General features: G+C 31.3%; 2 protein-coding genes across 2 annotated transcripts in view; both read left to right on the forward strand.

Moving 5' to 3' along the window:
- Positions 1-89, forward strand: part of LOC113388554 — a 9,294-nt gene extending 9,205 nt beyond the window's left edge. Inside the window, exon 4 of the mRNA XM_026625924.1 lies at positions 38-89. Within this exon, the coding sequence (XP_026481709.1) occupies positions 38-89 (52 nt within the window). The remainder of the gene's footprint in view (positions 1-37) is intronic.
- Positions 90-92: 3 nt separating this feature from the next.
- Positions 93-23,584, forward strand: part of LOC113387545 — a 41,483-nt gene continuing 17,991 nt past the window's right edge. The window contains exons 1-8 of the mRNA XM_026624877.1: positions 93-320; positions 8,416-8,541; positions 11,659-11,904; positions 13,635-13,835; positions 13,928-14,002; positions 16,286-17,174; positions 20,090-20,231; positions 20,310-20,611. Coding sequence (XP_026480662.1) covers positions 243-320; positions 8,416-8,541; positions 11,659-11,904; positions 13,635-13,835; positions 13,928-14,002; positions 16,286-17,174; positions 20,090-20,231; positions 20,310-20,611 — 2,059 coding nt within the window. The 5' untranslated portion in view covers positions 93-242. The remainder of the gene's footprint in view (positions 321-8,415; positions 8,542-11,658; positions 11,905-13,634; positions 13,836-13,927; positions 14,003-16,285; positions 17,175-20,089; positions 20,232-20,309; positions 20,612-23,584) is intronic.

Here is a 23,584-nt window from a genome sequence, read left to right on the forward strand (position 1 = left end):
CTTTACCATGCTGACGTCCTCCTCCGGTCACCAACAGCAGCCTCTGCAGTCTCAAGCGACTGCCACCAATTCCATCGACCACCAATTAACGTGCCAATGACCAATTTGTGGAGGACGGCGGTACAGTCGCCGCCGCCGCCACTGGCGGTGTTGGCGGTGGTGCAGGCGGTGCGGCCGCCATCGGCGCCGAGTACGCGTCCAGCCTGGCCGATCTGACGGTCAACAGCAAGCCGCTGATCAACATGCTGACGATGCTGGCGGAAGAAAACGAGAGATTCGCTGGAACCATTGTCAAAGCAATCGAGACTCACCTTGCCGAGGTGCGCATTTTCAGTTGTTATTCATTTTGATCGATCGATAGTAATTGATAGATGCGAGTTTTAATAGTAAATCGAGTCGCGGATGTTAAGGGGAACGATACGGAGATAGGAGTGGTTTCCAACCTTGAGTACGAACTATTAGCTAATCAATTAAAAATTGTCTGGTTTTTTTATTAACCTTTTGCACTCGTTGGTAAATTTGTTTGTTGGCTCATAAGCAATTTTTCTTTTGCAAGCCACATATCCTAAGAAAATGTAGTCTTATTTAACTACTTTGGATTCTTTGCGTAACGGTTAAACGCGCTGCTTCGTGTGGGCTCCGAATCCCGTTCTGGTCAACCTGACATCGGGCTGCATCGATGTCTATTAGGGAATGCAATACCGGTATACCGAATTACCGGTAAATCGCCCGATTTTTCGGCGGTATTTTTACCGGTATTTACCTAAAAAAAATACCGATATTTTAGGTAATTTTACGTAAGCGCTATTTGATACATAATACACTAAAGTTTGAATTTCTCGGAACAAATCTATCTTTAAATTTCATAATCGCATAAACAGCTATATCTTCCAGTGATTCTATAGGATAAACAAATGTCGAATATTATCTCAACTCGTCATTAAACTGAATATTTATTGCTGTACTAAGGGCTTCATATCGTGTTACAATAAAATAGACTGTAATAGATTGATGATGATTATGATGTTGTTTCATCTTATGTAAAAACGTAACAGTTTTTTAAGTGATATTTGCGCCAAAATATTTTATATCATTCAGATTACTTCTGCGTAATCTTTATTTTTTCTAACTTTACACAAAATAATTATGATAATTACTAAATATTTTTGCTTCTTATTACAGTACAATATCGAAAACGTTTCGAAATTTGAAAATAATATAGAGCCATCACATTGTTTTAAATAACAATACTTGACAAAGTATACGATCTTAAATTAGTGTAGAAAATTATTTTTTTTAAATATTGGAGATTATGCTAATTTAACACATCGGATACAGACAATACAGTTTATTATAATAATGTAATATGATCTTTTATGAGTTTTTTGTCTTTTTTACTCATAAGTTTGTTTTTGGTGAAAAGTACTCAATATACTTATTTACTTTATTTATTATTTTATTTTATTGTTTTTATTGTTTAGTTGAATATAGTTGTAGTTGTATATACATTTTTTTATATTTGTACTAGTAACTTTCAATTTTGTTTACGATTGTTTAAGATAATAAAAATACCGGTAATTTACCGGTATTCCAGTTTTAAAATGAAAAATTACCGAAATACCGGTATTGAAATTTTTCATCGGTATTGCATTCCCTAATGTCTATATTTACTTGAAAATGTAGATCAAAAATATATTTCCAATTGAAAATACCCATGCTCATTTCAGTCACTGCAATGTGAAAATGCAAATAGAAAATTTCTCACACTATACTTTACTGAATCGAGTTGGAATTTAAACTCAGCTCATGGAGAAGCCCTAGGGCAGTACTACTCATTATTATTTCACTCATTTAAATTTACCAAGAGTTTTTTTCCCGAAGTCTGAATTGCACTTTACTTCAGAAAAGTCAGTCATTCCTATTCTTACGCTCATACACCTTACAATGTATTTTTAATTGTTTGGTCTTTTCTTGGATAAGCTTTGCATACTACTCTTATCTTAAGCTAAGATGATTTTCTATTCATCTTTTACCCTATGATTTTAATCCCTATATTTTTAATAAATCTCGATATTTTACTACCGATCGTATATAATTAAGTAGCAGACAAAGTGATTTCATTCGGTTTCAAAATAATTTAAACATTCTATGTTATGGGGCAATTCTGTCCTAACAGAGTTCATAAAATAGCGTTGTCATGGCAACGCTCTCTTATGCTTGTTTTTGGTAGTGAAATTATGAAAATATTTGCTATGCGATCAGGCGTATCTTATTTATAAACAAGCAAGGAATAATCTTATGATAACTGCACCATCTAGAATTCTGTCTGTTATCATAACATTAATTCCTTGCTTGTTTATATGCAAAATGCGCCTGATCGCACGGCAAATAGACATCTTCTTATTTTCACTACCAAGAACATTAATAAGAGAGCGTTGTCATGACAACGCTATGTTATGAGCTCTGTTATGGCAGAATTTCCTCATTAGTTTTCTACAGTTTTGTTCTACTTCTCATAATATTTTCTCATATGCATTTTTGATGAAAAATCAGCCTTAATTTGGCTCAAGATCAGGTTTTTAGACATTGAGAATCAATTTCAGAGCACAAAACTTGTTTTTCAAGTTTAAAAAGTGTTGCAAAAGGTTAATAAGCTATGATTTTTAAAATAAGCTGGTTGGAAACTGCTTATCACCATTTGGGAAGCCGTTTATTGAGCTCGGATTTAATAAATGACTTTTTTAAAAGGAAAGTTCTTGCCAGACAGTTCTTGATATTATATTTGAATTCGTCCAATTTTTTTTTTTTTTAATTTGAATTTGATGCTTATAGAAGACTTGCTATATTTTTTATTTATAGCACTACAACATGTATACGTATGAATTAAATAAAAGTGAAAGTGAAATATGAATTAAATGGACATTTTGCGAGTTGTGATAAATTTTTAATATTATTATGAAAGTCGGGTCAAAACATTTTTTTTTATTTAGTTACAATATAGTGGGCTAATTATTTTTATTTTTTAGAGCTAATTCATGGATGATTACACAATTTACGATCAATTGATTTCTGGATGTTATATCAATTATATTACCCATACCTCGCTACGTTCCCCAAAAACGACGAAAAGTCAATTAAGATTCTTTTTAGCAAAGCAATAGATTTATTTATGAAAAAAAGTGAAAATCAATGACTATGTGATATTTCGATTGTGGCTTTTGTTATAAGACCGTTTTCTGTTACAAAAATTGGTCCAGTGTTTGTTGAATTGCTTTCCTTTGAAATGGAAAATAAAATTTCTCATATTTAGATTTGCAGTCATTATGCAGTCAGGATTGTGTTTTTCTTAAAGAGAAGTCCATTACCTCGTATCAATTGATATTTGCGGTCAGGATAGTTTTTTTTGAAAAAAAAAAAGATTCCTCGTATCAATTGATATTTGCAGTCCTTCTGCAGTTTCTTAGAAAGATTCTTATACCTTTGGCAATGTTTTGTATATTTAATCATAATAATTGCAATTTGGGAGTTTCATATTTCCTGTTATCTCTTCACGGTCCTTCAACAAAATAAAAAAGGTATTTGATACAGCTAATCATTATTTGCTGCTGCATTTCATAGGGTTTGTGTTTCTCAGTTTTGCGCGACGATCGGCCGAACAGTTTCTTTGTAATTAATTGCCGAAAAGTCAATTATTACAAATTTTTCGAAGTTCATGCAACTTACCTTAAGACAAAATGCCACTTTTAACTAGTTAGCACATTGCAATTCAAGTTGCAATCACTAGTTGTTTTTATTAGAGAATTCTTTCTTAAGGTTAGAGGGCGTCCATTAATTACGTGATCGATTTTTTAAGGGTTTTTGGACCCCCTCTTGCCCTTCAAAAAATTACTTCCCCAACCAAACATCACGAGTAAAAATTGTAAAACTTAAGACTTTTTTGAAAATGTTCAGATTCAAAAAAAAAAAAAAAAATCAGGTAAAAATAAATACACGTGATATCTTACTATACCCCTCTTCTTTTTCAGGATTTTTGGACCCTCTCTTTTCTTTCAAAAAATTACTCCCCTTCCATCACGATTAAGAAATGTAAAGCATTTGATTTTTTTTTATGAAAATGTTTGGATTTTTTTTAAAAAAAAGTCAGGAAAAAATTAAATACACGTAATATCTTACTATACCCTTTTCTCCCCCAAGTGATAATTCGTGATTTTTTGTCAAACCCTCTACCCCTAAAAACCTAACGTGTTAATGCATGCCCTCTTAGCAAATTTGTTTATAGCAAAAATTCGAATCTAAAATCAAAATTTCGAAAATCTAACGACGCAATGCGAGGTATGGGTTTGTAACTCGAATTTTAGAGATTTATTCGCAATAATAAGACTCAAGTTTAATGCAAGTTTTCTATTCAAAGCATCAAATCATTGTATCGATTTTTGTTTAATTTGGGTTAACTCGATATAGATTTTCAAATAAATTAGTAATCGATTGATATATAACCATTTTCCTATTTCTCGTGCATGTCTGTGATACTAAAATCTGTGATTTACACCTTCTTTCACATCTCTTATACTATTTACAGGCTAATTTATTTATATATACATATATATAACCATTAATGTTTATATATTTTATTTGATAGCAAAAACAAAAACAAAAGGAGTTGTTGTAGTGGATCCTTTTTTATTTTAAAATGTGTACACGCCGTTTCCTCGTGTCATATATTTATATATATACACCTACATATAAAGAAAAATCTGTGATATTTTTTGAAAATATATAATTGAAAACGATTTGCAGTTCTATGAAACATAGAATGACTGTCAATAAAGATTTTGCTTTGATATACTAGAAGTTTTATTATATCTATGCATATCATATTTATGTTATTTAAACAAGAAAAAAGGCATTCGATGCCCTTTTAGTTTTATTCTCGATTGTTGGTTATGATATGTGCATAAATGTTTTTACAGGAAAAGATAATATTTAGTATCAGATAATTAATTTTATATTTTTAAGTGTTGTAAATATTGCATTTAAATTGTTACTAACGAAAAGATGTTTTGTATCTTATAAGTATGTTTTCAGATTTTTTCAATCAACATTATCTATGATTATGTATTTCCGAATTAGTTTGTCATATACATAGTGCATTCACGAAGACAGATTATTTATTTTAAATAATATTAGCTTATTTACAGCTAAGCAATTTTTGCTCGATCCAAAAACATTTCAAATGAGAGTTTAATGTCACAGTTCTTTGAGAATCATGCTGTATCGATGTCAATTGAGACTTGTATGCTTCTTTTTTATCGAATATATTTTTGATCGATATAATCGATAACTCTAACTAAAATAATGTCGCTAAGAACCAGTAACTTCTTTTACGAATATATAGAGATTTCAACATGTTGTTCACACAATTTTTATTTATTTTGGAACGCAGACAGTGTTTACATATGTGTTTTGTCACGCACAAATAAATTACAGTGGCATCTCGACTTACGAGTGTTTTGTGATACGAGCCGCCAAAAAACGTTTCGTTGCCTCGTTGTACCAGCAGAATTTGAGATACGAGCTTTGAGCAAGTGAGAGTTTTTTTTAGAAAAATGTTAATGGCAAAATGAAAATATGAAAATTTTCGTCAGTTGTAACATTGATTTTTTTATAATGAAAATAATTTGGCTGTTTCATGATAGTAAATTTGAGTTACGAGCTTTGAGCAAGTGAGTTTTTTTTTTTTAGAAAAATGTTAATGGCAAAATGAAAATATGAAAAATTTCGTCAGCTGTAACAGTGATTTTCCAATCATGAAAATATTTTAGCTGTTTTATGGTAGTAAATGTATACATATTGTGTAGTAATCACGCGAATATATCAAGGAATATTTAACAATTGAAATTTTAACTATACATTAATAGTGGTTGTGCGGTTATATATGTTGAGTTCGCGTTTTTTCTTGGTTTTTGTACATTTACAAAATATGGTACAAAGAAAAAGTCCATGACTCTTCAATTAAAAATTACTGAAAAATCTAAGGTTGACGAGGATGTACTACCATAAGTATGTACTGTGTTTAAACAGAAGGATTTAATAAAAGGGTATACGTATAAAGGCTTTAAATTAATTTACAAGCAGCTTTCTAAGCTCTAAAAGTTTGTGGATAAAAATCCACCCGAAAAAGTTGCAACAATTCAAGCATGGGAGTTGTAAAGTGGAATATGTATGTCTTACTTTCATTCAATTTCTCAATATCATAAATGAGCAGGGAAAATAATAATTAAATTAATAAATAGTAAATTTATTTTTAATATTCAAAAAACTTGACAAAAATCACAGTGCTGGAACGAACTAACAGCATTTCAATGTACTTATAGGGAAAAACTTGCTTCGAGATACGAGCATGGTTAGACAACGCATTAAACTCGTATGTCGAGGTACCACTGTATATAGAAATATATTGAAGCATTCAAGAAATTATGTGGAAAATAAATATTTGTATGGGAAGAACGGTGGAAGCCCAGTGGTTCTCGACCAGAACTTAAATAAAACAAATTTAAAGAAAATTTAAACAAATATGTATTTGCTCGCTTAATTTTTATTTTTTCTTACGTTTACGATTCCTGAATGCAGTTTTTAGCATACCCTATTTCATTTTTCTGGTTACATTGTTATTTTTAAGTAGATTCCACTTTTTTTGTGAGTCAACAAGAATCGACTGGGGTATCAAACAATTATAAAATACGTATGCCAGACGTATAGTTTAAAATGTAGTTTTTTTTAAACTACAAGACGCAGATGTCTAGGAAAATCGTAAAAAATATTCTACACCAAGTTTTTAATCAAATAGTATGATAATTTCTTATAGTCAAATTGGATCTTTTGGAATTGTATTCGGATATTACCTATTGGGGTAGAAAAGTGAATCAATAGTCTTAATTATTTTTTATTTTAATTGTTTGATCAAAGACCTTCGACAAAATCGATTGAAGATTGTCGAGTAAATTCCAAAGTTTAGTAATATGTAATATCTAGTGGTTGTTGATTTGTTGCTAATGAAATCAAGAAAAAATGGGCAGGTTTCAGTGGATTGTGATGAGCAAATTCTAACATGGACTTTTTGTTCTTGTTTCAAATTAGTGAAACAACTTTTTAATTTTAATATTGTAAATTTTCACCGAATTTTCAACCACACGAGTTCTAATCTAAGTGGAACAACTAATAATACTAAAACAAAAGAAAGAGTGCATTTCTTTGGACGTCCAGGATATAATTAGAACTGACGAACTAAATGTCAAACTTTTAGTTTGACGATCTCATCATTGGTTTTAATAATCTCTGATCAAATTTGATATTTTCTAAAGATTTAATTTTTCGAGAACATCTAATTTAGACTAAAATCTAGCCAATATTTGGCACAAATAAATAATCTATAATTAAATATCAAGTCGCCAATAGAATCAACACAGCAAGTTGAGAATTCTTTAGTAATCTCAACTAGTGGAATTAATTGGTTATCACTGGATATACTTGATTCACTGTGATGAAGACCACATTTTACAAATCCACCAAATGAATTTGTAATTTTGTTTCCAAAAATAAACGACATGGACACAAACAAAACTGCTACTAAAACAAATTTTGGATCAAATTTACCTGAAATATTTGGGGCAGCTGAAGTTTCTTCAAACAGACTTATTAAAACCTCATTTAACACGATATATATATATATATATATATATATATATATATATATAAGATAATAATCGTCAAACAAATTTTTTTTAGTATTAATTTCATTTATTTTGTTTTTACGAAGAAACCTGTTGCAAGATACAATCGGGTACGAAGTATGGTATTCTAATTATATATATATATATATATATATATATATATATATATATATAAATTGTATTTATATGTATGTGACAATAAAAATTTATGTACATATATTTATAAATACACACTCACACACAAACACAAATGTTTATATATTTTTCTTTCTTAAAAACTATTTACCAACTCACCTTTTGCGCTTTTACAAATAAACGAGACTGAAATTTACAAAAACTTGGTTCTGGAAATTTAATATTTTTGTATTTATTTATAAAAAAAGAATTGTTTGATCGTGATATGAATTTTTGCGGGAGTCCAGAGCATTTCAAAAATCATAGTATGTCTTTCAAAATTTGTTACTTCAAACTCGATATCTTCTCTTCAACTTAACCAAATATTTATAAATAGTTTTCTATAAGAATGTATCTCCCCATAGTCTCGTTTATTTCGAAGCGCCCCTCACACAAATGTTTATTTTCTTCCAATTTTTCCAAATTTTTCGCCGAACTCGTGTTTTGTCTTCATTTTTTTTTTGTTAACACATCCCACAATACGCGTATGTTTTTTGTTGCCCCCCGACAGGTTGCTCCCGATGCCAAATTACCCGTACTCTATCTGATCGATTCCATCGTCAAGAACGTCAAGGGGGCCTATCTGCCGATGTTCACGCAATGCATCGTCAATCTATTCTGCGGAGTCTTCGAGAAGGTAAGAGATAAATTATAACCGATATCCTTTGTTCCTTTCCTATCCAAAGTTATATCCAAATGCTGAGGGCTTTCTAAAGGACCGGAAGACTTTGCCATCTGGAGGTAACTTGTTCCTTAGATTCTACATGTTTGCTCCAATCTAGGTGCTTCTGGATTTTTCTGGTGTTGATTCCCAGATCCCCTTTTATCCTGTCCTGTCTAAAATCTTATCCAAATGCTGAGGGCTTTCTAAAGGAGCGGAAGACTTTGTCATCTGGAGGTATGAGGATGGTGATTTGCTAAATGTGAATCTTGAGTTGTTTCTCAAAATCTATATTTTTGTTCCAACCTAGGAGCTTTTGGGATTTCCTGATGTTGATTTTCAGATTATTGATCAAGATTGTTTTTTTTATCCACATCAATTTGGTCATCGATCACTTTTTATTCCTTTTTGTCCGACCGTGTTGATGGTTTCTTAAAAAAAACTTGCTTGAATGGGAGACTTATGATGATGGTGATCTTCTTCGAAAGCTTCTAAATGTGTGTGCAACTTGTTCCTCAGATTCTATATGTTCACTCCAATCTAGGACTTGCTGGATGTTTCTGATGCTGTTTTTTAGACTGTTGATGAATTTTTTTATTCACATCCAAATTGGTCATAGATGGTCCAACGATATTGATAAATATCAAAACACTGTGTCGGTCGAATAGAAGATTTTGTCACTTTGGTGATTGAGAAACTTGATGTTTAAATATTCGTTCAACATCCATATCATGGCTTCGAGATCTGAGGATTTTCATCGAAACCGTTTTCTCATTTTGGATCTAAGTTGCTGCTCACAATTTGCAGCTGTTTGTCGAGTAGATTACATGAGGCTGGTGATTTTTTTAAACCAGTTTCTGAATCTGGATCTCACTTGAGATTTTATATATAAGCTCCAATTCAGAAGCTTTTGGATATTTTTGAAGTTGAAGTTTTTTAGCCACTTCACTTTTGGACACATCTAATTTGGTCATCGATGGTTCAACGATGTTGTTACATTCTTAAAGCAATGTGTGTCTTCTACAGAAGACTTTATCACTTTGGGGCTTGACGAATTTCATAATTTTATCCTTTGTCCAACATTCATATTATGTTTTTATAGATTCCCAGAACAGTATAAGAATATTTGTTATCTTTGTAAGATTTGAAGCAATAGTTGTTTTTCTTGACTTGATTTTTTCTATTTGGATTCAGCTTGTTTACTTCAATTTGCAGAGAGTTTTTTTGATATTTTTGATGTTTTTCTGATTGTTGTCTAAATCGATCCACATCTAATTTAATTTGGCTATCAGTAGCTTCATTTCTAACCAAATGCAAATAAGTCCTGAGAGATTTTGGTCATCTTTGGCGTGTTTATTTCAATTGTAAATATTGTCTTTGATTTTTCATGGTCCTGGTTTAGTGGTAACTTATTTCCTAGTTCTTTCTTCATGGTGATTTACCAAGGACCAAAAATAATTCTTTTAATCCAACCAATCTTGACAACATTGGATGCTAAATTATTTATTTTTATGTGCCTTATATTCTCAATTATTTTACCATCATTTTTTTACTCTTTGTAGCTTCAAACATTATTTAATAGTCTTCAGGATCATCTCAACTGCCAAATTCTTCTCGTAAGTTTGTTCAAAATATTGGATAGGTTTGGACAACATTGTTATCCATTTATTTTGAATAAAGTATTTCTTTGTTATACTGGATAACTCAATGTCTGTTCGTCTTTCTCGATTCTATTTGCCAAATCTTTTTTGGCAAGTAAAGAAGATCATCTTCTGCAGTTTGATCCTCGACCTCACGAAGACAATTTTTCTAGTATCCTATAGTCTGCTAATTTATTTCAGAGTTTCGAAAAAACTTCTGCTGATGTGATAAGGTTATTGAAAAATCTTGATCAACCAATAATCACCAATGAAAGAACTTGTGTATTGACATCAACACAAGTTTTTTCAAAACTCTTAAATTAATTAGCAGTTTATAGGAATTCATGAGGCCATGAAAATAAATCAACAAGATGAATTTCTTTATCTGCCAAGGAAAGATGTAAATTTGTTGAATAATTCAGGAGTTTTTATATTTTGATTTTGAAGGAAATGTTTATTCTACTACATTGTTCCGACACATGGTTACACTGGGTAACATTTTGGACGACAAAATTTCTCTTAGTTAAATTCTCCAGTTTGACCATGTGTCGGAGCAATGTAGTAGACTTAACATTTTCTTCAAAATAAAAAAAGCTAAAAGCTCCTGAATTATTGGACAAATTTACATCTTTCTTTGGTAGGTGAAGAAATTCATCTTGTCGATTTATTTTTATGGCCTCATGAATTCCTATAAAATGCTAATTTGTTTACGAGTTTTAAAAAAAACTTGTGTTGGTGTTAATACACAAGCTTGTTCATTGTCGATTGTTGGTTGCTGCATGAAAATCGTTTCTAAAAGAAACTGTTCAATATTTTGAATAAGCTGATGTTATAAGTATGCAGAAGTTCTTTTGTAACTTTGAAATAAATTAGCAGACCATAGGATACTAGGAAAATTGTCTTCATGAGGTCTAAAAAATAGCTGAACAAGATGAACTTCTTTAGTTGCCAAAATAACAGATTCGAGAAAGACGAACAGACATTGAGCTATCCAAAGAAAACTATATTCAAAAAAACGATAACAATGCTGTTCATTGTTAATTGTTGGTTGCTACATCAAGATCGTTTCTAAAAAAAACTGTCCAATATTTTGAAGAAACTGATATTATAAGTAGGCAGAAGTTGTTTTGAAACTTTGAAATAAATTAGCAGACCACAGGATACTAGGAAGATTGTCTTCATGAGGTCAAGAAAATAACTGAACAAGATGAACTTCTGTAGTTGCCTTAGACCATAGAAAGGATACAGTTTGGTGGTCTATCTTGGTTCTCAGTCAGCATCACTTGTTCCACTCACTAGATCCAAATTTCCACATTGCCTTTAAAAACAACCTTGAATGTTTCTCCTTTACTCTACTGACCTCTGCCAACTCACTCCTTTTATCCAAAACTTTTTTGTCCAATTACCTTTATCGACTTATATTCAATTTATGATATCCTTTATTTTTCTTCAGGTGAACGAGCGAGTAAGGGCCAACATGTACAAACTGCGGCAGACGTGGGGCGAAGTCTTTCCCCAAATCAAATTGTACGCCTTAGATTGTCGTGTCAATTGCATTGATCCAGCATGGCCAATCACTGCTCGTCCTCCAACTGGAGGCGGTGGAGGAGGAGCAGCAGCAGCCGTTGGAGGTGCAGGAGCAGCTGCTGCGGCTGGTGGACCTGCTGGCACTATACATGTCAACCCGAACTTTCTAAGGGTAAGAGGAATTGATAGTTACTAGGGTTTATACAAAAGCCGACATTTCAGGAAACCGGGTTTCGAATTTTAAGTTTACTAAAAAACCGATTTCAACCGGTTTTCGAATTTTATATAGAAAATAAATTTTTGCTCGAATATTCTGTAATTTATCCGCAAATTTAGTTCGATTTAAGGGGCACAGCTAATGTAACCGCTTGAAGAAAGGTGATTTTTGGGAATTTATATTAAAAATCTGTTCACACACACATACACAAACTTTTTCCAAATTTGGTCTCATTCGATTCAAAATGGCTTGAAACGTCGAGAAAACATAAAATTAGCGAATCGAATTTTTTTATGAAAACATAAACTTCTCCTTCGGGAAGTTAAAAAAAATACTTCAAATTATTTCAAATTCTATTTCAAAATTTTAAAAATATATTTACACATGTTTTAAGAATCCATAGTAAAATTTAAAGAAAAAAATTAAATATTTTTTAGTTAAATTAAATATTTTAAAGTTATCGTCGATCTCCAACGACGCGAAAAAAAGGCCCTTCACCGCTGCAGTGATTCCGTCCTTCTACGTGGATGAAATTTAAAAAAAATATTCTCGTTAAACTAGATAATATTGCCTGTAAAATGCCCTACGAATAAGAAATTGACAAAATGGCGGCGTTTTTTTTTTTTTTTTTAAAAAAGTCGAATTTTACCCAAAATTTTGGTCGTTTTTGGACTGCCAAAATTCGTTTTGATCCGATCAAAAAATCGATAGTTTATTTTACGGAGAACTATGTCTCGTATATAGAACATGTAAAAAAAATCGATAGTGATCAAATCATTCGTTTTAGAGTAATCACTGCAGCAAATTCGGAAAATGCTGTTTCGAGAAAAACGCGTTTAAAGATAAAATGATCCTTATACTATATACTCTATATATATACTCTTTGAATGGCTGTGACTCAAAAACTATTTAAGATATCGATTTAAAATTTTGGTATGTTATTTTTAAAGGTATAACCTATAGAAATATGGAAGAATTGAAAACTAGATTTTTTGAAAATTTCACACTAGTTGTACCCCTCTTAATCTATACCCCTAGTATTTTTTATTCCGAGCAGTTTTAATTAATTAATTTTAAAAATTCCAATTATTTGTTTGTTTAATAATATATGATTTTAAAAAAACTGAGAACGTCTATCGATTTGTTTCTTAGGCGTGTCCTTCGTTTTCTCACAAAATTTTCCGAAATAGAAATAAACTCTCTTACTTGCGACCAAACTAGACCTAATAAAGCCTGAATAGCTTTTTGTTCTTTTATTTGTGGCTTCTAGGGCTAAAATCTCTTTTTTTAAAGTTTGAGTAAAGAAAGTTACTTCTTCAAGAAGAAGTCATACTTATTTAAATTAATATATACACTGGTATAAAAATCTAAATAAATATTTAAATTGGACAAAATAAAACACAAAACCTTTCTAGGAACCATAGTAAACTGATAAGATTCCAAATGCAATTGAACCGATATGATTTCAAGACTCAAAACGCTTTCATATATCTTTTATTTTTGGCTATATTTATTATTTTCCTTTTAAACAGTGAAAACCGACCTTTTCTACTAAAAAACCGGTTTCCTAATTCCATAATTTTCGTCAAAAAAAAAAAACGTCGGTTTTAGAAAACCGACAAACCCTAATAGTTACATATTCCAAGTGTGTATTTTTATGAGAGTTAATGATTCTTTTTTTCCAGCCTGGTAGTAATCCAGCATCAGCCATCGTGGCAGATGATCCTGCAGCAGCTCTAATGAAGCAGCAGCTGATGAGCAAGCAACACGAGCTGCTGATTTTGGAAAGGAAAAAATTAGAGTTGCAATTGTTGGCAACGAAAAAGGTTCTCGAGGAACAAGAGAGGGAACTGAAAAGGAAGAGCGGGGAAGTTACTGGAGTTTCGGTCAGTTCAGATAAAATATGAATGAAATATCACTTTTGTTTATTGTTTTATTAATTGCGATGTTGGCTTAATATTTTTTTCTGTAATTTTAGCTCGACAAAGGCAAAGATGTTGCACCAGCATTGGTTTCTGTGTCTGATGCTTCGCTCAAACCAGCTGTTCAACAAGTAAGTAACCAATAAATTTATATTTTTTGTATTTTGATGTAGAACTAGTGGTGTATGGCATCGTGCCATTAGGCAAATTGCTGGAACTTCCCGTAATAAACATGATTGTTTAAAAACAAAGATTAAATTTTTTTAAACTTTGAAAAAATTAGATTTTTGAGAAATTTTCAATTTCTGAAAAAAATTTACTGTTTTGGAAAAAAAAACTTGAAAAAAAAAACTATTATGTATTATTCTTATATGTTGTATGTTATTATTATTCTTATATTTTTTTTTTATTTTTAAGTATTTTGGAAATTTTGATCTTTTTTTTCCAAAGCGATCGCACTGCTTTAGCTGCATACAGATAAAATATTGAAGCGCGTAAGCGCCGCGTCGCAGTCCGTAGGATGAACGTTATTAAAGAACCCATGTAATTGTAAATGGATACATATTATTAAAATCTCTATAAAATATCTGATAATTTGATGTGCATATCTCTAATGATCATTTTTGACCGCCAAATAGGATTTTTTTTTACTCTTTTTACTATATCTCCGAAACCGCTAGACCTGCCTTCCCAAAAATTTAATCAGTTTTTCACTTCATCAATACAAATAAAAAGTTTTTTGAATCGGACACTCCTCTTAAAAACTGAGTAATCATTTTACACTTTTTGCCCCGTTTCTTCGAAACGGCTAGACCTGTCTTCGCCAAAAACTAATCAGCTCGTCTCTTTATCAATACGAATTGAATGTTTCTTTAATTTTTCAAATCGGTTGATCGTTGGATAAATTATAGTTAATCGCAAAAAAATCGAAAATTTTTGCTTATCTTTACGTTTCAAAGGTTTCTGAACATTTTGGCATACTTCAGAAAAAATGGATGTGTGTGTGTGTGTGTTTTGTATGTCCGCATTTTTTCGTCCACGTTGTCGGGCGCACGGATCAACCGATTTGAATAATTTAAAAAACATTCGATTCCTATTGATAGGGAGATGTGCTGATTAGTTTTTGGCAAAGGCAGGTCTCGCCATTTCGAAGATACAGAGCTAAATGTGCAAAAAATGGCACTTTTCGAGTGAACTAAGCGTCCGATTTGAATGATCTAAAAAACTTTCTGCTTGTATTGACAAAGTAATTGCTTTTGAGGATAAAAAATTATTACATCTTTTTTTATTTTCCATAAAATATTTTTGTAATTTTGGATTAAAAAATTAAAAAATCACCCAGGCTAAGCACAGTCTAAGTGCCACTCTGGTACAAATGTTTACCCAAGTGCATTTAGACTGTTTTTCAACTATTTTTTTTTTGAAATTGAATTCGAAATGAAATGACGATTGTTAATGTTCTGGAGATTGAACTGAATTGATTTATGATTTACATTTGATTTGCTCAGATATAACAAAATAGCAAAAATAATGAAAGTTACAGTATTTGTAATAATATATTTGAAAACGTTTAAAATTTCTCGAATATTTCATTACGGTATGGTAAGTTCCAGCGATTTGCCTTGAGGCACGATGCCATACACCACTAGTTTTTATTGCTATAATATTAAATACTGGTACAGAAAGTTCCAGCAATTTACTTTAAGACGCAATGCCATGCACCACTAGTTACAGAATTTTTTTTAAAAACATATAGACAAGTGATGTGCCAATTTGAATCAAGAATAGAATTTTAGATTCTTATTTAAAGGATGTCACTAGTCAAAAAATTTGTTTCATTGTGTTAACTCTAATCGTTTCTATTAAAACACAATGTTCTCTTAATTATTTATTTACTCGAATTACACTAAGTTCTCTATTATACGTATTATGTTCGCTACTCTATACATTATTTATTTATTTATTTATTTATTTATACGCCAATCGACTTTATACAGTTTTATAACGTTGTTTACTAATTCATAATTATAAATATACACACATATATATATACATACATATACACATACACATCTACTTACATACAGATATACATACATATATACTCATATAATACGCATACATATACATACATGCACCTATATGCACATTCACATATAAGTACATAAATATATACACATACATACACGTAAACTTTATAAAAAACTATGATAATTAAGTAACATAAAATAATACATAATAATAATTATGTTCTCTTGTTTTGCTACACTAGTACACGTCCGCCTACTAGATTCACGCTGTCATTAGTACCATCATTCATACATCCCAACAGCGCTAACCTATTCATATTCATAGTTAATAATTGTTTTTTTGGAATTTTGTTTATTTACTGTGTCCTTTTCCCTTCTTTTCAGGATGCAGTAACTGTCCCCAAGTCCTTCGTTCCTCCTCCGGCGGTGTCTTCAGCCTCTGGTGTGCGCATTGCGCCCGTCAGTTCAGAATTGTTGCAAGCCTCTCGCAGAATCAGGGACCCCAGGCTGGCTCGGCAGCTTGAAAGTCAGCAGCAGCAGCAGCAGCAGCAGCCGATGACGACGACCCAACAACGCACCAACAACACATTATCATCGACAACGACAAAACCAATTGTTAATCCTAATAATGTATTTGATCTCTCTGTAAATATTTTCAATAAAAGTAACACAAACATAAAAAATGATCTGTCCGTAGATTATAGTAATAATAGTAACAACAAACGCTTCGGCGGCAACACAAATCCGACAAAAACAGGAAAGAAGACCATTCCCCATCCTGTGTCCGTGTCAAATGTTAATAGTAAATTTATTAACAGTAACAAAGTTAGTAAGCAGGCAACGAAATCGAACAAAAGTAGTAGTGGCGATTCGTTGCGCTCGAAAAAGACATCGTCGTCCGATAAGAAATCCCAAAAGAGCAGTGTTAATAAAAGTGGTAAAAAGTTTAGAGACTCTAGTAGTTGTAGCGTTAGTGCGATAAAAGACAAGTCCTCGCCGAGGAAGAGCAGTAGTGACAATGGAAACAGTGGTGGCGAATTGTCCCCTCCCAAAAAGACTTCGAGGGATTCGGTCAAGATCAAATCCCCAAAGTTTCCTCCCAAGCAGAACAGGAGGGTTCGTTCAAATTCGGATGACGAGGAGGACGTCGAAAAGAATGGAGCTGGTGGTGCTGCTTCCAATAAGACTTTGACCAGGGATGTCGATTTGAGGGTCTTGGCACCGCCTCCGGAGAAGCAAGCCAGGCTGCAGGCTCCTACCAACACTGTACCGAGTAAGAATCTTTACATCAACTTTGGGATCGACTACTTTTATACAACATTATTGATTCGTGTATAAAGGATTCGAAGAGTTTTGTGGAAATCACATGTGATGTTAATAATAAAAATAAATATTGTGCGAAATTGTAAATAAAGCATTTGGCACATTTAAAATTAAATTTTAAGATGAGTTTGTTAAATTTTGTTGTGTAATCAGGAATCAATAATGTCAGATAAAATAGTCAAGTATTTGTATTTAAATTAAATATTTTTGTCTTCGCACATTTTACACACTGACATGCACACACACACACACAAATGTATTATAAACAATACAGGCATTCATTTAGTTAGAAGCGTCCATTAATCACGTGATCGATTTTTAAGGATTTTTGGATTTCCTACCTCTCGGTGAATCGTGGTGATATTCAAAATTACCCACGGCCCCCCCTCCCCGACAAACATCACATGCATTTTTAGTTAAGAGAAAAAATGGTAAAATTTTTGTTTTTTTTGAAAATGTTTGGATTTTTTTAAAAACTTCAGGTAAAAAATAAATACGCGTAATTTTTTACTAGACCCCTCGTTCCCCCACGTGATATTTTGTGATATTTTGTTAAACCCCCCCTCCCCCTAAAAACCTCACTTGGTTAATGGACACTCCCGATCGATTTTTTAAGAATTTTTGGACGCCCATCCCCCTTGGTGATACGTGCAGATATTTAAAATTACCCCCACCAAACATCACGTGTATTTTTAATTACGAGAAAAATTCTAAAATTTTTGATTTTTTTTGTAAATGTTTGGATTTAAAAAACTTCTGATAAAAAATAAATACACGTGATATTTTACTGGACCCCTATCTCCCCCGCGTGATATTTTGTGATTTTTTGTTAAACCTCCCCCTTTGCCTAAAAACCTTACGTGATTAATGGACACTCTTTTATGGGGCGTCCGTTAATCACGTGATCGATTTTTTTTAAGGATTTTTGGAACTCCCCTCCTCCCCCGTTGTGATAGTGCCGATATTTAAAATTACCCCCACCCTCCTTTGCCCACCAAACATTACGTGTATTTTTAGTTACGAAAGAAAATTATAAAAAATTTTATTTTGTTTTTTGAAAATGTTCGGATTTTTTTTTTAAACTTCAGGTAAAAAATGAATGCACGTGATATTTTACTAGACGCCTTCGTCCCCCACTTGATTTTTTGGTAAACCCCCCCTTCTCCTAAAAATCTAAGAGTGTCCATTAATCACGCGATCAATTTTTTAAGGATTTTTGTTTAAAAAAACCTTTACTCTTGGTGATATTCAAAATTAACCCCCTACCCATCATCAAACATCACGTGTATTTTTAGTTACGGGAAAAAAATTGTAAAATTTTTTATTTTTTTGCAAGTGTTTGGAATTAAAAAAAATCAGATAAAAAATAAATACACGTGGTATATTGCTCTACCCCCCTCCCCCCACGTGATATTTTGTGATATTTTGTCTTATATTTTTTGTCTTGTCTTTGTTTTTCATTTAAAAAAATACCCCCAAAAATTAACAAAACAAAATACTGTATTTTTTGTATTTGTGTTTTTTAACAAGTTTTTCAATTTTGCTTCAATTCAGTTTGTTTATTTTTATATAAATGTTTTACATTCAATTTAATTCCAGAAACATTTCTTGAAAAAAAATTATATTCGAATATTTGTTTTGTTTTCAGTAAAATTTGACTGTGCCCAATTTGTACTTTACATACCCCGTTTCATGATATTTGATAGTTATAGATTTTTATAGATATATATAAATTTAAATGATGATTTAAAAAAAAAAAAGATTTTCAATGCAAAATTGTTCTCATTTCTTATTTTCTCACTACTCATTTTTCTTGTTTTTTTATTAGTGATCTTTATGTGATCAATATTTTGTTGTATTGTTTCTGAAGCATTCAGTGTCATATAAATATCTTATTTCAGATAACATAAACTTTCTATGTTTATTTTTGCGAAACTAATTAGGGGGCGTTCATTAATCACGTGAGATTTATTTGAATTTTTCAAGAAGGGGTGGGTCTGACAAAAAATCACGAAATATCACGTGGGGGAAGGAGTAATAAAAATAATAATAGTGATTTTTTTTTAAATCCAAATATTTTCAAAAAAAATCAAAAATGTTATAATTTTTTCTTGTAACTAAAAATATACGTGGTGATTGGTTAGAGGGGGGGAGGGGGGTTAATTTTAAATATCTCAAAGAAGAGGGGGTTCAGAAATCTTTAAAAAAATTGATCACGTGATTAATGGACGCCCCCAAATTAGTTTCGCAAAAATATACATAGTAAGTTTATATTATCTGAAATAAGATATTTATATGACACTAAATGCTTCAGAAACAATTTATTAATGGACATTTTTACTTTTTGATGGTTTCCAGTGTTTTATTCTAACTTTAGGATATGCACATTTTCTCTACTGATCTTAGTTTTTTGTCCAGTTTATTACTCACTGTTTATTTTCTTTCTATTATTCAACATTTTAATAGACAGTTCTATTTTCTGCAATTTGTGCCTATGTTCTTTCTTAATGCCTTCTATTTTGTCCATCATTTTTATATATATTTAATTAAAATTGACTTTCAACAAATGATTTTTCTCATGTTCTTTTTGGTTGGAATAATATACAATTTATCCTATGATTAATCTCCAAGTACAGACTAAGCCAAACAATTATTTATCTTCATAATTTATATTATTTTCATTTTTGTGCAGCCAATTAGTTGTTCCCTTGTAAATTGTTTTGCCTCCTGTTTAAATCCTTTGGCTGATAATAGAACTTTTGGATGAACAATTTCAAATAATGCACTTTGATTTACATACACACGTCTCCTTAATTTTTTGTCTTCAAAATGCACATGTTTAGATATAATGAGATATAATTCCAGAAGTTACACCAGTTGCAACAAAAGATGTGGATTTAAGACCAACAGTACCCACAACACTTTTACCAGGAACCAAGAAGAGAACATCACCTGAAAAACAACAAGGACAACCTGCGAAGAGACTGAAATCTGAAACATTCGACGTGTAAGTAACAAAAAACTAAAAATACTAAAAACAACTTTTACTTCCTACAACTATTTATAATAAATTTCTATTATCTAGTCTCTTCGGTAATGAAGATGTAGACCTCCGAAAGCAATCACCAGCAGCAGTAGGATCACTCTCACCAACCGACTCCCAGACTTCACCACAAACCATAAGTTCGGGTACTGGCACAGGCACCACTTCGTCACCAGGAAGCGCCCAAATGCGTGTTGAGAGCCCACCACCTCCTCCTATAATTTCTAAAGTATCAGATGATGAAGATGCTGAAGAAGACTCTGATGGAGTTGCCACTCCTAGGAAACCTGGAGAGAAGTCTACGACTGATACACTTGCTGCTTCCGGAGGAGCCAATGTTAAAGGTAAGGGTAGCAGAATAGACAGTTGATTTTGATTAAAACTAGAAAAAAATCGTAATTCACATGAAAATGTCTAATGTATGAAAATCGAAAATTAGTGATGAATGGCATTGCGCCTTAAGGGGGTATTCTACTGTAGAATTTTGAAAAAATCGAAAAAAATTTTTTTTCGTATTTTCAAAGTTTAGTTATTCAAAAATATGTCATTGAAAGGATTTTTCAAAATTATTATTATTTTCTGAGTTATAGCCGTTTTAGTGACGTGGCCTCGGTTCGGGTCCGACTTGTCTCAAAACTTTGAACGCGTTTTTCTCGGAACTACTTTTTTCGAGCTGGCGGTAAGGATATCTCGAGTTCTAATGAACCGATTTACTTCAAATTTGGAGAGGATCTTCTCTAACCATCGCTTTATCGTATGGACCTTGCCCAAAACTATAAATTTTCATTAGGTATTTTTAAAAAATTTGGAATTGTTAAAAAAACATGAAAAAAACTAATTTTTTTTTCAAACTGCCGTCATTCGAACAAAAATTTTTTTTTCAGCTTATCCAAGGTTCATACGATAGCGACATCTATTATAATTAAGAATCCATCTATTTTTTATGTTTCAAATCACCAGGAGGGTTGGAATCATGTACGCCAGGACACCCACTTTTTTTGGGAACCCCCACTTTGACGGATCAAAACTTTGTGAATTTTAATTATTTTTTTTTAATAATTTTTTTATATAATTTGACGGATCCTTTGACGGATCATAACTTTGTGAATTTTAATTATTTTTTTTTAATAATTTTTTTATATAATAATAAAATATCAATAAACAAATGATAAAAAAATAGATAGTAAAAATATTATTTGTTTCCTTTATACAGCGCTTCAAAAACCGGGCGAAATTCATGACTCTACAGTAGAATACCCCCTTAAGGGGCCGTTCAAGTATTACATAAGCACTATAGGGGGGCGGGCGGTTTATTGATTTGCTTATTTTGGGTTACATTTTGGTGACAGTTTTGCTTACTTTTGCTGACAAGGGGGATGGGGGCGGGGGTAAATAATTGTACTAAATCTGCTTGCGTAATATTTGAACGATCCCTAAGGCAAATTGCTGGAACATTCCGTATCAAAAATTGATTTTTTCAAAAAAGATTAATTTTTTTTTTAATTTTGAAAAAAATATTTTTTTGAGAAATTTTACAATTTTTGAAAAAAATTGACTGTTTTGGGGCGCAGAAAATCGGAAAAAATGTTTTTTTTATTTTTTAATATTTCGGATGTTTTGAACTTTTTTTTCAAAGCAATCGCACTGCTTTAGCTGCATAGAGACGAAATATCGAAGCGCGTAAGCGCCGCGTTGCCGTTCATAGGACAAACGATGTTACGGAACCTATAGGCATGTAAACAAAATTGATACACGTTATTAAAATCTCTATAAAATATCTGATAATTTGAGTGCATATGTTCAATGATCATTTTTGACCACAGAATGGCATTTTTTTACTTTATTTAATAGATCTTCGAAACCTCTAGACTCGCTTTTCCAAAAATTTAATCAGTTCTTCATCATGTTAATACAAGTAGAATGATTTTGAATTATTAAAATCGGATGCTCCAAAAAACTGAGTTACCGTTTTTGGCACTTTTAGCCCCGTATCTCCGGAACGGCTAAACCTGCCTTGGCTAAAAACTACTAATTAGCAAGTCTCCTTATCAATACGAATTGAATGTTTTTTTGAATTATTTGAATCGGTTGATCGGTGTTCTCGAAATCGACGAAATTTATATACATCTTTTCTAAGATATGCCAAAATGTTCAGAAGGTTTTTAAACATAAAAATATATAAAAATTTTCATTTTCTATTTTTTGCGATTACTATAACTTACCCTACGGGAAGTTAACTAGAAAAAAATCCTGAATTTTTACATATTGTTAATAGAAAAAAGAATACGTAAAGCTAAACTAATCGATTTCATATAAAAAAAAAAAAAAAATATTACGCGGCATACATCATCACGTCATAGTTCATTTTTGTTATTATTTTTGTATTACTGTTTTTATTTTATTTTTATTTTAACTTTTTTCATTTTATATTCAATTTATTGCATTTTTTTGTATTTTTGTATTTTTTGTTGCTCATATCAATTTTGTAAATAAGACATTAAAGTCTTGATTAACAAAAATAAATTGTAACAAAAAAAAAAATATATATATATATATATATAAAAAATACAGATAAACCCCGCATAACACGGTACTTCTATAACACGGTTTAAGAATTGATACAATTCCCCTTATAACACTGTACTTAACACGGGTTTGCTCTAACACGGTTTGAGAATTGAGCAAAACACTAATTAAATAAAAAATATAGTAAAACTTATGAAAATCAAACTTATTTAATCTAAAATTAGTAAAATCTAATATAAAAAATTAAAGGATGATACCTTGCAGAAAATAAGGATCGTGTCGGATAGCACTTACTTGTTAATTATGACGAAAAAAAATCATATAATTCATGTAATGTATATTACTTATTTCTTCTTTTCTTCTAAAAATAATAAACAAGAGTGCGCGTAAGGATCACACGCGATTGAAGTAAAACTTTTTTGCTATTGTACAATATGGCATTTAAGTTAAAATAAATATATTATATAACAATTTTGAATAATGTTCAATATCATTAATTTGAATCATGCTCATTTATTAGTGTCGACCATTATACACATTTATATAATGATAAATTAGAAATTATATATTTAAAATAGCATTAAAAATATGTATAATATTATTATAATAATGTAATTAAAGTCATACTTCAAATATGACATGATCGGCTTGTCATTGTAATTAGCATTTAGAAATGAACCTTCGTTAGAGAAATGAAGTAATTGCTCATTAATAAATTCTATAATATTCGTTCACACAGTGGATTATGTTGAACAACGCCTAAACAAATATTGTTTTTGTAACTTCACTCA

This window comes from Ctenocephalides felis, unplaced genomic scaffold, assembly GCF_003426905.1.
Source record: "Ctenocephalides felis isolate EL2017-DRISC unplaced genomic scaffold, ASM342690v1 CF-g0.4_SCAFFOLD_03572, whole genome shotgun sequence".
NCBI lineage: Eukaryota > Metazoa > Arthropoda > Insecta > Siphonaptera > Pulicidae > Ctenocephalides > Ctenocephalides felis.